General features: G+C 53.2%; 1 protein-coding gene across 1 annotated transcript; it reads right to left on the reverse strand.

Moving 5' to 3' along the window:
• Window positions 1-4,854: 4,854 nt before the first annotated feature.
• Window positions 4,855-8,610, reverse strand: RTP3 (receptor transporter protein 3). The gene is made up of 2 exons (XM_080674058.1): window positions 8,338-8,610; window positions 4,855-6,051 (listed from the first exon to the last, which is right to left on the reverse strand). Exons 1-2 carry the CDS (start codon window positions 8,502-8,504, stop codon window positions 5,196-5,198), a joined length of 1,023 nt encoding a protein of 340 aa, XP_080530184.1. The 5' UTR covers window positions 8,505-8,610; the 3' UTR covers window positions 4,855-5,195.
• Window positions 8,611-15,188: the final 6,578 nt, after the last annotated feature.

Genomic DNA, 15,188 nt, shown 5'->3' on the forward strand with positions numbered 1-15,188 from the left:
CAATGGTGTGAGGGTCAATTAGCATATTCCCTCTTTATTAGATAGGATAGATAGAACACCTGAATTAATCTGAAAAGTAATCGTATTATTTTAAATCAACACATATATTTTTGTGAATAGGGGGTTAAGTTTCTTATGTATAAATAGGGAGTTAAGTTTTTCTTAAAAGCTTCCTTTTCAAGGCCTTTGTGAAGTGATTAAGGAGCTGACTCAGCTGTGAAGCCCGAAAGCAGAACCGATAAGCATGGTCAGGTCGACCCACTAGGAGTGAAAACATCATCTCATCGCCTGATGACTAAAGGACAATAGCTGGCATCTGTGGTGCCCCAGGCCTACCCATAGCTACATTCCTCCCCCTAGCCACTTCCCCTTTGTAATCCTATCCCCTGCACCTGACTAGAAGGCAGGACGCCATAGCATATAAACAAATACTCAGTTGTGATTGGGAGCATAAGCACATATGTGTCTCCCCCTCAAAACAGAACAGTAGTCACCATCAGATTAATATGAGAAACCATCTATAAAGAGTCTTTCATGATAACCTTACTGAAGAAGTAAACGCATTTCAAAAGCAAATGAAAGAATCCTCACTTACTATCAATAAACATGAGCAACAGACTACTACCTGAAATACAGTGAAGGAGAATTTGAAGTAGACAGACCCCACCACATGGTTTCCTAGAATCAATTGGCACCTGATTGGACTCACCATTACTGTCATTGTAATTCTCTTTGTTTTTGTTAAAGTCTGCACAATCAAAACTCGAGCAGTAAACATGTTTCACGACCCTGACATTCCAAAGCAGAAAGTTTGCCACCTCCCTCTGTCTTCTGCAGCCAGCAAAACAAAATAGGGGGGGGATGTGGGGAAGCACGGGACTTGGTTAGAAAATTTGTAAGGAGGAAATTCCAAAAGGTTGGGAGCTGGCTGAAGGTGACTGCTCCTGTCTTGACTTTTCCAAACAAGTCTGGGTGTTTACTGGAATCTTTATGCTTAGTCTTCAGACGTCCTTGCTTAAAGGACACTGCAGATGCATGTGTCTACTCAAGAATGCTTACCCTGCTGATAGTATCTAGTAGTTAATTTTAGTTCAAGGTGCTGTTATAATAGAAGCCTAAGGAGACAGGTGAATGGGCTGTTTGGTTTCTCCAGCCAGGCAGCCCCTTAGGCCTCCCTTTCACAGAAACGTGTGCCCGAGTCGTCATTCATCCGTCGATCAGGGTTTGCTGGTCAGCCCGGCTTGTGTGCTCTCAGGAGAGTTTAGGTGTGATCTGGGCTTTGAAGGGAGAAGGAAGGGCTGGGATGCCAGTGCACGCATTGGGCACAGTGCACTAAGATGGTGTGCTGGCAGTCCTGGTGGAGGAAGGGCGGGCCTGGCTGGTCATGGGAAGTCTTGGATGGCCCGCAGGGATGGTCCTCTTGCTCTGGGACCCAGCTGAGATCAGGGAGCAGAGGCAATGCCTTAGGGACCCCCACTCCAAGGTGGCCAGATAGTGTAGTGGGGATGACTGACCCACATTGGTGAGGGGTCCCTTGCAAGGCTTCCTCTGGGTACCATCTGCCCATGGCCAAGATGCCATGGACCCAGAGCTGAAGCATAGTAACCTCCTTTTTGTATAAAAAACTGCTGTTTGAAACTCTGCTACTGTTCGATAGTCCCTAGTCCTGTTAACTCTCTCATTATAAACTGTCACCTTAAGACAGTCTGCTGTTCTGTAAAATGACTTTGTTTTTAGTTCAAATAATAGAAAAAGATGAACTTAACTGTCTGACCTTGCAAGCTAGCTATCCAATGTAATAGACTAATGCTGATAATAATTATGCCAAGCACAAACTAATGTATTCAGTGTTACAACTGTAACAATAACTCACACAGAGCCCTTTGTAATATCTGCAAAGAGGCTTGAAACGTTTAAATACGGAAAAACTTCCTGTACGTGTTGCTCAGAGATTTGGAAGAGACACCTCCCTCTGGGCCACGTGCAATAAATGACTCCTAATTAATTGGCTCATTAAGGCGGCTTGTGTCTCATTCGATGATTGACAATACAACAGTGGGAGCTCATGAGACTGTGTTTTACGAGCCTGGGTTCATTAGTTTGGACGCCCACATCACATAATATGGGAAATTAGACAAACACTTACTTTTGTACCACTGTATGGGCTCAAACAAACAGGATTGTGTGTTGAAGATAAGATTAAACAAGTAGCTTTTGTGACTAAGAAGGAAAAAAATTCATGTATTCACATAGATTTCTGTACAAATCAATTGCTATTTGGTGCAGTTCTGTTCTGTCCAGTAGCCCTTCCTGCAGCGATGGCAATCTTCTATATGTGTGTCCAGTAGCATGAGAACTTGAATGTTGACAGGTGTGACTGAAGAAGTAAATTTTTCATTTGATTTAAATTTAAAGTGTCAGAGGTGGCTACCATATTAGACAGTATAGGGTCTAGCCAGTTGGGTTCTTTGGGAAGTTAATCTGGGCCAAATATGAAGTATGACTTTTATTTTCTGTTATCTGAAGAATCAGTCTGTCCCCAGAGGCATGCATTTAAAAAAGCTCACTGGTGACACTCTAATATCTTGTCCTGATGGGTCTAATCACAATTCCACATAATTTGTCCTCGACAGGCAGAGGTTCTACAACCACAGTGGAGGAGCGCTCCAACTTAGAGACAAACTCGGGGAAGTAGGTTAAGAGATGAAAAGAACAGGAAAATGAGAAATCACTGTGATTGAGCCTCAAACAATTGTATTTTTCTTTTTAACTCCTTAACAATGTAATTCAAGTTTATTGTGCTACTTTGTGGCAGGGCCACAAACAAGTCCCAGCTTGGAGGGCAAAGCCCTCTTAGCAAATTAAGCTTGACCTTATAGCCCTCCCTTATTCCTTCGTGGGTGGCTAATGGGCTGTGGGAGGTGCAGCAAGTGCTGCCAAAACAAGGTGAGACTCACAAGAACATTGTAACCATGTTGACCACCACCTTGTTTTGATCTGACGATCAGCTCGCAGGTTGGATCTTTCTGTGTCCTCATGCAGGCACAGGAGCTCCGCCTGGCCCCAGCTGCATTCTCTTGTGTGTCTTCTCTTTAATCCTTCACCGCCCCTCCGTAGGCTCACCGAACCCTTGGCTGTGCTGGCGCGGCACACTACTTGAATGATTTTGTAATTTTATTTCATGCCAAGGTTATGCTATATATAGTCAAATAGAAAATACATGAAATGGGGGCTTTCATACAAGTTGACTGTTTAGAACTTATGTAAATTTTATTTTAATAAAATTAGTCATTTGTGCAAAAGTCTGTCTGGTGTTCATATAAATAAACTAGAGGCCTGGAGCATGAATTTGTGCACGGGTGGGGTCTCTCCGCCTGTCCAGCGATCAGTGCTGATGGGGGCTCCAGAGGTTGGTGGGGTAAGAGGTGGAGGGGTTGCAGGAGGTTGGCTGCGGGAGCCCACTGACCACCAGGGAGCAGCTCCTGTGGTAAGCATCTGCCCCCTGGTGGTCAGTGCGTGTCATAGCGACAGGTAGTTCGGTCCTTCGGTGCTTGGTCCCTTAGGCTTGTATATATAAGAAGAGTACTTCATTGTGATACAAGTATTTCATGTTATAGAATACCCCCAACAAACACAGTGTTGAGCACAATGCTTGTAGAGATACTATTTTATCCCCTGCCCCTGGCTGCCAGCTCCACACGCGTCTGCGCCTCGCACCCCCAGTTCCTTCCCACCTTCGGCCTCCAGTCCCGGGCCGCCCCGCCTGCTTTGGAACCCTGGCCGGGGGGCAACGGCCAAGCCAGGAGGAAGGCAGTCAGGGAGCCCCGCGGAGAACGTGGCTCCTGATTGGGGTTAAAGACGCGGAAAAGGCCGCTTCAGTGAAGCTGTACGTGAGGAAGCCGCCCGGGTGCGGGCCGGTCGGGGAATGGGAAGGGCCGGCTCCCTCTCCGCGCTCCTCCGCACCCGGTGTGCACAGACGAGCAGAGGAAGCGGACACAGGCCCGCCCGGGCCACAAGGACCTTCCGCCTCGGGCAGGCCGGCCGGCCGGGCTCACGGGCACCGCCTTCCCCTCTGGCTGCAGCTCTTCCCGGATGACTCCAAAATGAAGAATTTCATCCCCTGTTTCCGAGGTACTGTTGCGCCCTCCTCCCCACCTTCCTTCTCCCTCCGGGGAAGGCTTCGGAGGGTCCGCTCCCCTACCCCGCCCGCGGCAGCGGCTGGGCATCCTGAGCTCCGGAGCCCGCTATCAGGGCGGCCAGGGCGGCCCTCCGACTGCCGGCGCCGGGCGTGGCCCAGGGCGAGCCGTGGCCCAGGGGTAACGAGGCCCGGCAGGGCGAGCAGCCCGTTCCTTCGCCTCCCAGACCTGCCGCTCCTGGTCACCTTCTTGTCCGTCTGAGCCCCAACCGCAGCGGGCGCTGCGAGGCCTCCTTCCCCTTCCTTTCTCCCGGCGGCAGGACCGGCCCTGGTCTTCACGCACCTGCTGGCTGCAGGCCCCGGGTCCCCGCGCCTCTCCTCCTGCGGCGGCGGCCCTTCACCCAAGGACGCCTGCTGCCCCCGGCCACCCACGGGCGCCTGTACCACCGCGGCACCGGAACGCGCAGAGGCCGCAGGTCTGGTGCCCTGGGCCCTGGCCTTCGAGCTCAGCGCCTGCTTCGACCGGCGCGTCCGCGGTGCCCTCACACGTGCACTGGCAGGGCCAGCGCCTCCCGCGCACCATGGACCTGGCCTCACTGCTGCCCTCGCCCCGCCCCGCCCTGAGAGTCAGGCCAAAGGCCATGGGCCCCCAGCGCTCCCCCTGCCCGCATCGCTGCGCAGGAGCCACCTGGAGAGCCGAGATACTATTTTTTTTTTTTAAACAACAACTATGTTTTTATTGATTTTAGAGAGAGACGAAGGAAGAGGGAGAGGGAGAGAAACATCACTGGAAAAGAGGAACATCCATCAGCTGCCTCCTGCATGCACCCCAACCGGGGACGGAATCTGAAACCTGGGCATGTGCCCTGACGAATCAAACCGAAGACCTTTTGGTACAGGGGACAACGATCCACCAACTGAGCCACACCGGCCACAACAGTAGTATGGACACCATTCTACTTCCTGATTTACCTCGTCTCAATATTTCACATCAGCGGGATCATGCAATATATGACTTGGTGTGTCTGATTTTTTAAACTTAGCACCATGTTTTTGAGGTTCATATAGCGATTTTAACAATCACCACCACCACGAAAATGATTAGGAGTAGAATGATTGAACAGCAGCAAATTATGAAATTGCAGCGCTTGCGATTCTGGGTGCTGTGGTAATCCAAATCCTCCCTTGGGGGAGAGACCGTGACTATACTGTGTTCCCGGTAGTTGGTGCTTGCTCTGGGACTCTTCGCCCGTGGGGGCTCGGGAAACCAGGGGTTGTGCATTACCTTGCCTTTCTTCACCCCGGTGTCCCCTGTCACTACATCCACTATGGTGCTACTCCGGACTATACTCTCTTCCGGGTAGTTGGTGCTTGCTCTGGGACTCTTCGCCCGTGGGGGCTCGGGAAACCAGGGGTTGTGCATTACCTCGCCTTTCTTCACCCCGGTGTCCCCTGTCACTGCATCCACTATGGTGCTATTCCTTGTGAGAGGTTTATAGATGGGAACCCCAAAGGTAGGTGTGCTTATTGTGGGAAGTGAAGGGGACATTGGTGATGGTTTGTCTAGATCTAACTCACACTGAGCACAAAAGCCCTGGAGACACGCCTCACAATTGTCAGTGTCATGTGGCCCTTTAAGAGAGATATCCTTGATTGTAGGAATCTCCTCCATTGACTTAAATCCTTCTCCATAGCATTTGTTCAGAATTCGGAACACCAGGTTATTCAGGATCCTTGAGACGTTCTCTTCCGTGAATTCTGGAACCTCAAATGGAGGCTCTGAGCACTTCTGACATCTCTGGGCAAAGATCCTCATCTTCACCTGGCCCGTGGATTCCCTCTTACTCCAGTGCATGTGGCAAAGGACTTGAACCTGGGCAGAGGCCCAGCTTCGAGAACACCAGGAGCACGTGAACCTGTGGAGGCAGAAAATGAGAGTCTTAGCTTGACCGGACCGTGGGCTGTGCCAGAGGGAAGCAGGAGGTACCAGTGTCACAGAGCCTCGGTGCACTGGGTCCTGGATCGGTGCGGGATGAAGTGACCAAGTCCGTTGTTTCTATCTCCATTGTGCGCCGACAAGCTCGTGACTCACAGGTGTCTATCATTACGACAGCGGGTCACACGCTCTCAGAGCCGCAGGGATGTCGGGCACCTTCTAAGTCCCACGGGACCATGATTAGGTGGGAGGGTGCAGCCCTGGTGAAAGGCTAAGTGCCCCTATGCAGGAGGCCCACAGCGCTCCCTAGCTCCTCCAGGCCTGTGAGGACACCACAGGAAGTCTGCGACCCAGAGGAGGGCCCTCACCTGACCGGCGGGTACCCTGGTCTTGGACTTCTAGCCTCCAGAACTGTGAGCAACACGTTTCTGTTGTTTATAGGCCGCCCAGTCTGTTTTTGTTGTTGTTGTGGCTGTTTTTTAATAACAGCCCCAAAGGACTAAGATCCTGAGTCATAGAGCCCAGGTTAGGGAGGGACCCTAAACAGTCCAGTGTCCTAGGGAAAAGCATTGCTTTGCTCTCAGTCGCCCAGGGCCCCCCAATCTGCCATTATTATCGGGAGGGTGCCTTGTCCGCTCTCTTCATTGCCCCAAGCCATTGCTCAAAGTAGCCTGAAACACTTCAGATTCCTCGTGCCCCTGGCCTCAGAGAGGGTACCAGACAATGACCCTTCCTCTCAGCAGGGAGGAGGGCAATTTTCTGACCTCAGGTAGCTGTACAAATACATGTCAGCACAGATGGAGATAGAGAAGAAGGCAGGCAAGCACATGGCAGCACCCAGGATAGGAATTGCGGGTGAGCAGAGGGCTGATGGGATGTGGCTGAAGTGATGGACGCTGCCTCCAGATCTGGCACGGAAGCCCTTAACTTTCCAGCTCTTACCTTCTGTGCCATGGTGAGCTTGAGGCCATGTGTTAGGGTATTTGTGACAACAGCCAAGCCTGGCCTTGCTGGGAGCACCTCGTCTGGACGGTGAATCAGAGGGTTCTGGGAGGGAGTCAATCAAGGTTTCCCTTTTGTATCTTTTCAAAAAGTTTTATTTCTGATGTTAATCCTCTCCCGAGGATATTTTTCCAGAGATTTTTAGAAAGAATGGAAGTGGAAAGAGAGCGAGAGAGAAACATAGATGTGTGAGAGAGACATATCAATTGGTTGCCTCCCTCATGTGCCCCAACCAGGGCTGGGGGTTGAGCCTGCAAGGGAGGTACGTGCCCTTGACTGGAATCAAGCCTGGGACCCTTCAGTCCACAGGTTGACGGTCTATCCACTGAGCCAAAGCGACCATGGCTTCCTTCTGTATCCTGATTCTAGCCTCAGCTCACTGGGTGAAGGTGAGGATGAAATGCAGGGAAGATGCCCAGGAGCCCTGACCACTGTGAGCGAGATGACCTGCTGGAGCAAAGGGCTGGGCCCTGCCATTCTGAGCTACAGTCCCTGCCCCATTCTGGGTCACTGCTGCTCTGTTGGTGTGTCAGCTCAGAGTTTTTTTTTAAAAAAAAAAAAAAAAGGAGCTGAGACTTTGCTCGGCTGCTCCTGGTGCAGCTCCTGACCTGGGAAAACTACAGATTATGGAGAGGAGAGCTCAGTTTCCCCTTCCCAGACCTCCCAGGAAGGTGGCAGTGGGCAGGCAACACGCGCCTTCCCCAGGCCCAGGAGCCATCCTCCGTGCAGGTGGGCCCCATCCTGGGGCTCTGATTTCCCACCTGGAAACCAGAGGCTTCGCCTTTGGTTGCCTCTAAGGGTCCTATTTTTACAAAGATCCCAGCAGCTCAGAGTAGAGAGGTTAAGATGGCTGCACGTGGCTCTGCCCCTCCATGAGGGGGTCTACTCAGTGCCCAGGGCCCCTCTTTTGTGGGCTCTGTGGTGGGTCCCCGGACTCCCCCTACCCGCCTTTGCATTTGCAGCAAGCCTTGCTCATGTAGCTCTCCTGGGCCTTGCTGCTTTTGCCTCACCTTCCAAGCCTGATTTCTCCATATCTGGGCATTACCCCACACCAGTGCCCGCTGCCCTGCTACTGTTTGGGGCTCACTGTAGGAAGAAAACAATCTTTAATGAAGCTACAATGTCATGAGTGATGGGCTCCTTCCTTTCTATAATCTGCAGTTTACAAGCAAAAGCAGGAATGGAATCAGAAAGGTAACCAGTATACAGTGTAAGGAATAAGGAAGAATATTCTGGAACACATCCCATCCCATTCCCCACTCACCTGGCAAAGACCTGCTGCCGGTATTGTGCCCACCCTGGTTGCAGGGTGTTGGGAATGAGGCTGTTGTCTAGTGTCAGGGTCCATTGGTGCCACGGTCTCACCTCGTGAATTAATTGCTGAAACACTTTCTGCCACACCTCCACATCCTGACCCTCGACTGCTGGCATGGTGAGCTGGGGGCCCCAGTCTCTCCTGGGCTCTGACGGGTCTCGGGCCGAACGTGTGGTTCCCACTGTAGAGAGCACCGGCTCACACCTGCTTCCTTTATGGCCCTGCACTGGGCCTGTGGACCTGGTCCTTGCCCCAAGGACAAAGGTCAGCTGAGTTAGGCTCCACAGGGAATTTCGAAAGACATGGAATGCATGGTGTCATTCACCGAAAGCCCACCCCGGGAGCTCTCGGGGCCCCATGTCAGGAGGGTACATCTCAGTCTGGCTCTGCTGCTACCTCCCCTCAGCCTTTCTCTCTGGCAGCCTTTTTCGGAGCCCCTGCCACCCGCTCTCCACCTCAGTGCAGAGAGCTTACAGAGGGACGGGGCGGGGGAGAGAACCCGGGCTGCAAGTCAGGGCATCTTGGGTCTGGGGCTCTGACCAGCTGTGGGACAGTGGACAAGTCACTTCAGGCTTTGGCGGAGGGAAGGGCACTTTGCCGGGGTGGCAGGCATGCCTGGGGCAGAGAAAGGCCCACGAGCCAAGGCTGCTTGAAGCTTGATAAAAACAACTTCCGGGACCTTGTTTGGAACCCCTGGGCTCTCGCAGAGACCATGGCACTGGAAACAGGTGTTCATACACCTCCATGCAAGCTGGCCTCCCAGCCTCCCACCTGGCAAGGCTGCCACTCCCTTCCTCAGGGCCAGTGGCTGTGACTCATCCCTGTTCTCTGTCCAGCCCACAGGCCATTCTCCTTGGAACAGGGCCAGGGCCCCTGGGCACTCCCTGTCACTCTTTCTGTGCATGCGGAGGAGGCCGGCTCTGAAAGCTTGGTGGCTGACGATTTGCCACTGACTCACGGCCCTGCTTACACTGAACAGGGCAGCTCCTGCCTTCTTGTTTCAGCTTAGACTCTGAGCAGCAGGCCGTTTAGAAAATCTTTACTATTGTATTAGTACTATTAATTTTATTAGCATTAATTCGGAATACCAATGATGTAAATTTTTATTTTTACTTAAAACCACATTAGCCTGGCTGGTGTGGCTCAGTGGTTGAGTGTTGAACTATGAATCATGAGGTCACAGTTTGATTCCGGGCAAATGCCTGGGTTGCTGGCTCAGTCCCCAGTGTGGGGCATGCAGGAGGCAGCCCATTGGTGATTCTCTCTCATCATTGATCTTGCTTTCTCTCTCCCCCTTCCTCTCTGAAATAAAAAATATATATTTTTAAAAACACCATGACAAAGGAATGCAAGTGCTTGAACGAGGTCCGGAGACAGGTGCGCCCGGGTGGCAGGAAGACTCAGCCTGGTTCTTGCCCATCCCGTGCTGTCAGAGCAGCCCCTGGCGACCTCTGCGGTGATGGGTCTGTGCACTCATTCATTCACCGGTCACTCACTCCGCCGTGGGCACTGCCCCCTTCAGCAGCCCTGGGACAGGACGCGGGAGATGGAGGTCAGATCAGGGACAGGGAGTGCATTGCAGGAGGGACGACAGCTTGGACTGGGTGTGGCAGTACCAGGGCTGCACGTCACCAGTGCGGACAGTGCAAGTTCCACAGAACAGAGAAAACACCCCTTGGCCTCCCTGTGCCTGTGCCCCTCACAAGAAAACAAAAGGCACTTCTCCCGCTCTGACAGTCCAGGCTCCCGTCTCACCTTCCCCACAACTGGAGCCGGGAGACCTGCCCTTCTCTCCTGCCAACAGGAGGTTGTGGGCGCCCCCTGGAGGCAACTAGGGGAAGGGGCCGGCCTCCATGCCCCTTTAATAACAGCCTTTCTTCTTCTTGTCTCTTCAGATATCTCTGGGGTGCAACCTCTCTGCAGGAAACATGGCGACACAGCCACGGTGACAAATGCACAGAGGGCCTGGTAGATCCCGGGTTCGTGAAAGTGGGGACCACACACATCAGCGGAGTGTCTCAGCGGATTGGGATGATGCTCCAGAGAATGGCAGTTGCTCATCTATTTTTATACATTGCAGTCAAAGGAGGGGGTGTAGGTGGGTTACATGAAATCCACTGGCGATAGATTAGCGAGGCCGGAGAAGGCAAAGCGGGGAAAACTCTGGGATTGGATAAAAAGCAAAATGATAGACACATACTTAGGTGGGTGCAGGATAGTTAACAGTCAACAGCATGATAGCAATAACAACGAAGGGATTTGTGGTGTCTGTCCAGGCACCAAGGCCCACTAGGTTGTGCCCCAAGCGGTTCGGAAAAAGGGAAGTTACAAGTTACCCAGACATTTCAAGGGTCTGTTATCATAGATGCAAAAAGACAGACTCAGTTAAGGTAAAGGTTGACCTTGTCAGTGAAGATACCGGCCTAGGACGTAACTACCCTCCATAACTGCTTTTAGTTAAAGTTTAATTTCAGACCATCCTTTGTGTTTGTTGACTTAAGGTCTCTGAGTTTGTAAGACCGCCACGCGGGCCTCCCCTGAGCTGTCAGTCAGTGTGTGGCCCCTTTCGTCCGCATTTCCAAGGCCGGCTCGGTCACCCACTAGCCACGCCATTCGCACAGGTTGTAACCTGGGTCTCAGTGAGCTCATCTTAAAATGGGGATAAATATACTATCTTGGTGCCACTGTGAGGATTCCTTGTGACAATGGCCTGAAAGGGTGCCTGACACTTAGTAACCACGCACTAAATGGGAGCTGCTGTGGCCATCCCTCACCCCCTCTGTACGCCCTGCTCCCACGCCGCCCACCCCGGGAAGTCTTCTCAGGCTCTCCACCCGTTTCCCATTCTTTCCACCCCCCTCGGTGCAGCCTCAGGTCTGAGGTGGTAAAAAGGAACGATAAGATCCACTGTCAGCTGTTGTGCGACTCTTGGCAAGTCCCTCTTGGTTGTACACGAGGTGCGGCCCTGACGGCATGTCGTCCCCTGTGCTGAGCCAGTCTGGGGTCCTGTGACCCTCATGCCTCTGCACTCCTAGTCCAGCTTCGTCTGGGGAGGGGTCCTACCTTTGAGAACCAATGTTCCATCCTCCCATGGACAACAGGGTCTTCAGGCTGGGGTTTCTGTGGGGCAGGAGGAGGCGGGAGGCAGGTGGCGTAAGTGCCAAGACATCGGGTGGCCCCAGGTTTGGCTTCCAAGGTCCTTCCAGCCCTGAGATTCGGGTTCTAAGACTCAGGTGGGCTGCCTATCCCCCCTGCCCCGGATATGGGAAAATGGAACCGCAGCAAGGTCCATGCCCCTGGAGAGACGCCCTCAGTGGCAGTGACAGTGACAGTGACAGTGGTAGTGATGGGGAGGCCTCCCTTCTCAGGGCTCAGTGGTGTCCTTTTCTCCAGCCGCCTCCATCAGCACCAAAGTTCATGCTCACAGGCCACCTGAATGGGTGCTATTAACTGAGGGAATCTTGGCTGCACCCATTGGACACTGGCCTATCCCAGTGGAAGCCAGTCTCGGGGAATCCCATACATTCCTCTTTTGGGGGAGGTTCTCTAGACCCAGGACCCTGCCATGGACTTTAGGTGTGCAGGACCAGTCAGCAAAAAGGCAGAGCATGCGTAGGGAGCTTGTCTATCTTTCTCAAGAGTCCCTAGCGAACTCCAGGTGCTCCTCAGAGACTTGGCTCTCCCTTTAGCAGGGAACATCACCCACTTCACGTTACTGGACCCTACTCGCTTGTTGTCTCTTGATAAAGTCCAGGCCCTCAGTCCAACCCTTTGGTTCTTCGTATGCGTCTCGGTGTGGCCTGTGCTAAGCCTCCTGTGGGAACTCTGACCCTGAGAACTGTCTCCATGGTGGGCACAAGGCAGAGCAGATGGCTGTGCTCTCCTTTGCCTGATTGACGTGGTGTTTGTGTGCTTTCTGTCTGTTTCCAAGGCAGAGACAACAGGTTAAACCACAGGAGGGCCACGGTAGTTTCCCACTGGAATGGGAGAAGAAGAAATTTTACCTTCTGTCCTCCACTTCAAATAACACAGTAGCTAGAAGAACTGGGAAAGATAGGATGACAGGAAATGGCCACAGGAGTTCTCTGGGACAATACACTGAGTGGCCAGATTATTATGATCTCTGAACATATAAAAATCTTGCCACTCAGTGTGTGTGTGTGTGTGTGTGTGTGTGTGTGTGTGTGTGTATGAGGCCCGGTGCATGAATTTGTGCATGGGTGGGGTCTGGCCTGGCCAGGGCGAGGGGACATGGATGGTTGGCCAGCCTGCCTGCTAGTTGAACTCCTGGTTGAGGGTACAATTTGCATATTAGCCTTTTATTATATAGGATATACACTGAGTGGCCAGATTATTATGCATTCAGAGATCATAATAATCTGGCCACTCACTGTATATCCTATATAATAAAGTGGTAATATGCAAATTGACCATCACTCCAACATATAAGATGGCCACCCCCATGTGGACACAAGATGGCACCACAATATGGCTGGCAGGGGAGGGCAGTTACGGGTGACTGGGCTGGCAGAGGAGGGCAGTTGTGGGCAATCAGGCCAGCAGAGGAGGGCAGTTTGGGTTAACCATGCCTGCAGTGGAGTACAGTTAGGGGTGATCAGGCCTGCCAGGGGAGGGCAGTTGTGGGGGGGGACCAGACCTTCAGGGGAAGGCAGTTGGGGGGGATCCAGACTTGCAGGGGAAGTTCGTTAGGGGGGGACCAGTCCAGCATGGGAGGGCAGTTAGGGGCAACCGGGCTGCAGGGGAGGGCAGTTAGGGGCAATCGGGCTGGCAGGGGAGCAGTTAGGTGTTGATCAGGCTGTCAGGGTAGTGGTTAGGGGGTGATCAGGCTGGCAGGCAGAAGTGGTTAGGGGGTGATCAGGCTGGCAGGCAGAAGTGGTTAGGGGCAATCAGGCAAGCAGGTATGCGAGCATTTGGCAGCCAGTAGTCCTGGATTGTGAGAGGGGTCCCAGATTGGAGAGGTTGCAGGCTGGGCTGAGGGACACAGCCCCACCTCACCCAGGTGCACAAATTTCGTGCACCGGGTCTCTAGTGTGTGTGTGTGTGTGTGTGTGTGTGTGTGTGTGTGTGTGTATATATATATATATATATATATATAGAGAGAGAGAGAGAGAGAGAGAGAGAGAGAGAGAGGGAGGGAGAGAACATTATTCTGTGAAATAATGTAAGTGGAGAAAGGGGCAAGGTAAGGTTGTGGCACCTTGTACCTGAGTGAAGCCAAAGGTCAAATGACAATGTCCCGGCCTCACATGGCAATGGGGTGGGCAGATTCAGATGCTGAGTCTTGGGTGGAGGGACAGTCAGACAAGGCAGAACTGGCCTGTTTTATCCTCTGGAAGCCTGAAGGTGCCGCTGAGATGAACCGTTGTGGCCAGTTCTTCAGGGAGGGAGGCTGCGGGCTGTGGCCAGGCAGGCTGGACACTCCTGTCCTGCAGGTATTGGCTGTGCTGTGTGAGCTGGGCCCTTCCTCCCTGCAGTGGGCTGTGGTCTTTCCTTCATGCAGAGTTCCCTGACCCACCCGGCAGCCTCCCCCAGAGCACATTCCTGGAGGAGGGTCCGGGCACCAGTGTCAGCCAGGCAGGACAGGCGGGCAGCTTCCTGGTGACACAGCCCGCCCTACAGGCTCCGGAATTGGTCCTGCCCCAGAGGTAAGCCCAAGAGCCCTGGTTCACAGCGTTGGCTGAGCTTGTGCTGACAAAGTCCTTTGCTCACAGGTTTCTGGAAACCACAACAGTCCCCTAGCCTGTGTCTCCCAAAGAGAAGAGGGTGGGTTTTCGACCAGACAGAACTCCTGGGAACATGAGAGTGGACGGGACATCTGTGTTGCGAATGGTTTTTAGGCCTCTTCTCTGAGATTGCACTGGCACCCAGCAGCCTCTTTCTGGCGTTTTCTTTTTCCCAGTAAAGGCTGTCAGAGTTTCTGAGCAGCATAGAGATCCTGGTTTTATTTCCAGAGTGAAGTTTTAAAGGGCCTTGGCAGCCTAGGTGCTGTGGAGCGGTCATGTGGCTGGGACAAGGGTCCAGGAGCCTGCACACCAGAGGGATGGACAAATGTGCCGGCGGGGAGGTCCTCTGCTAGATGGAATTTCTGAGAGTGACCCCAGGACTGGGTCCCCAGTTTGTGTCTCACTAATCTGGCACTGAAGGCAGGTGCCAAGTGAGGGCAGAATTATAAGGGTACGTGAGAGGGAGGGGCAATCCCAAGTCAGATGGTTTGGAGAACCCTGACCGTTCTCCACAGTGACATGGAGTCCGGGACAGACGTGTGCGATTGCCTTTAGGGACCTGCCGACAGGTCTCCCTCGGAGCTGCACCGCCACCGTCCCCAACATCCCCCTGCTCCCTTGGTATGGGTGTAAGGTGCTCTGTCTCCTTCTCTCCCCCAGCCCGTCCCTTGTACGTGACCTCGCTGCCCGTGTCCTCTGTGAGCCACTCTGGGGCACTACCCACCCAGCCATGTGCTTGTCATGTCCCACAGGCCCTGCTGGGTGCTGTGCGCTGAGGGCTCTCAGGAAGGAGATGGGTCTGAGGGTCTGGCCCCTGGGGGCTCCTGGTGTGCAGACACCCTCAGGCATGTTCCCCAGGGGGTGGAAGGTCTGGCTTGGTGCCCACTGGAGACCAGCCCTGTTCTGACGTGGCCCCTTCTCCAGCCTTCCGGAGCTGACTCCTGCCCCGTCGACCTTTCCCGGGCCTGTGCCTGCTGGGGAGCTGAGCGAGCCCCTGCCGTCCAGCCAGGTGAGGCTTTCCTAGGAGGCACTGTGGGCTCCTTCCTTACTCCTGGA

This window comes from Plecotus auritus (genome assembly GCF_963455305.1).
Source record: "Plecotus auritus genome assembly, chromosome: 6".
Lineage (NCBI taxonomy): Eukaryota > Metazoa > Chordata > Mammalia > Chiroptera > Vespertilionidae > Plecotus > Plecotus auritus.

Excerpts from the sequence above, each read along its gene's own strand:
- RTP3 (XM_080674058.1), bottom strand. The coding sequence starts at position 8,504 with ATGCCAGCAGTCGAGGGTCAGGATGTGGAGGTGTGGCAGAAAGTGTTT. Across the intron at positions 6,052-8,337 it reads CGGCAGCAGGTCTTTGCCAG|GTTCACGTGCTCCTGGTGTT; the intron begins GTGAGTGGGGAA and ends CTGCCTCCACAG.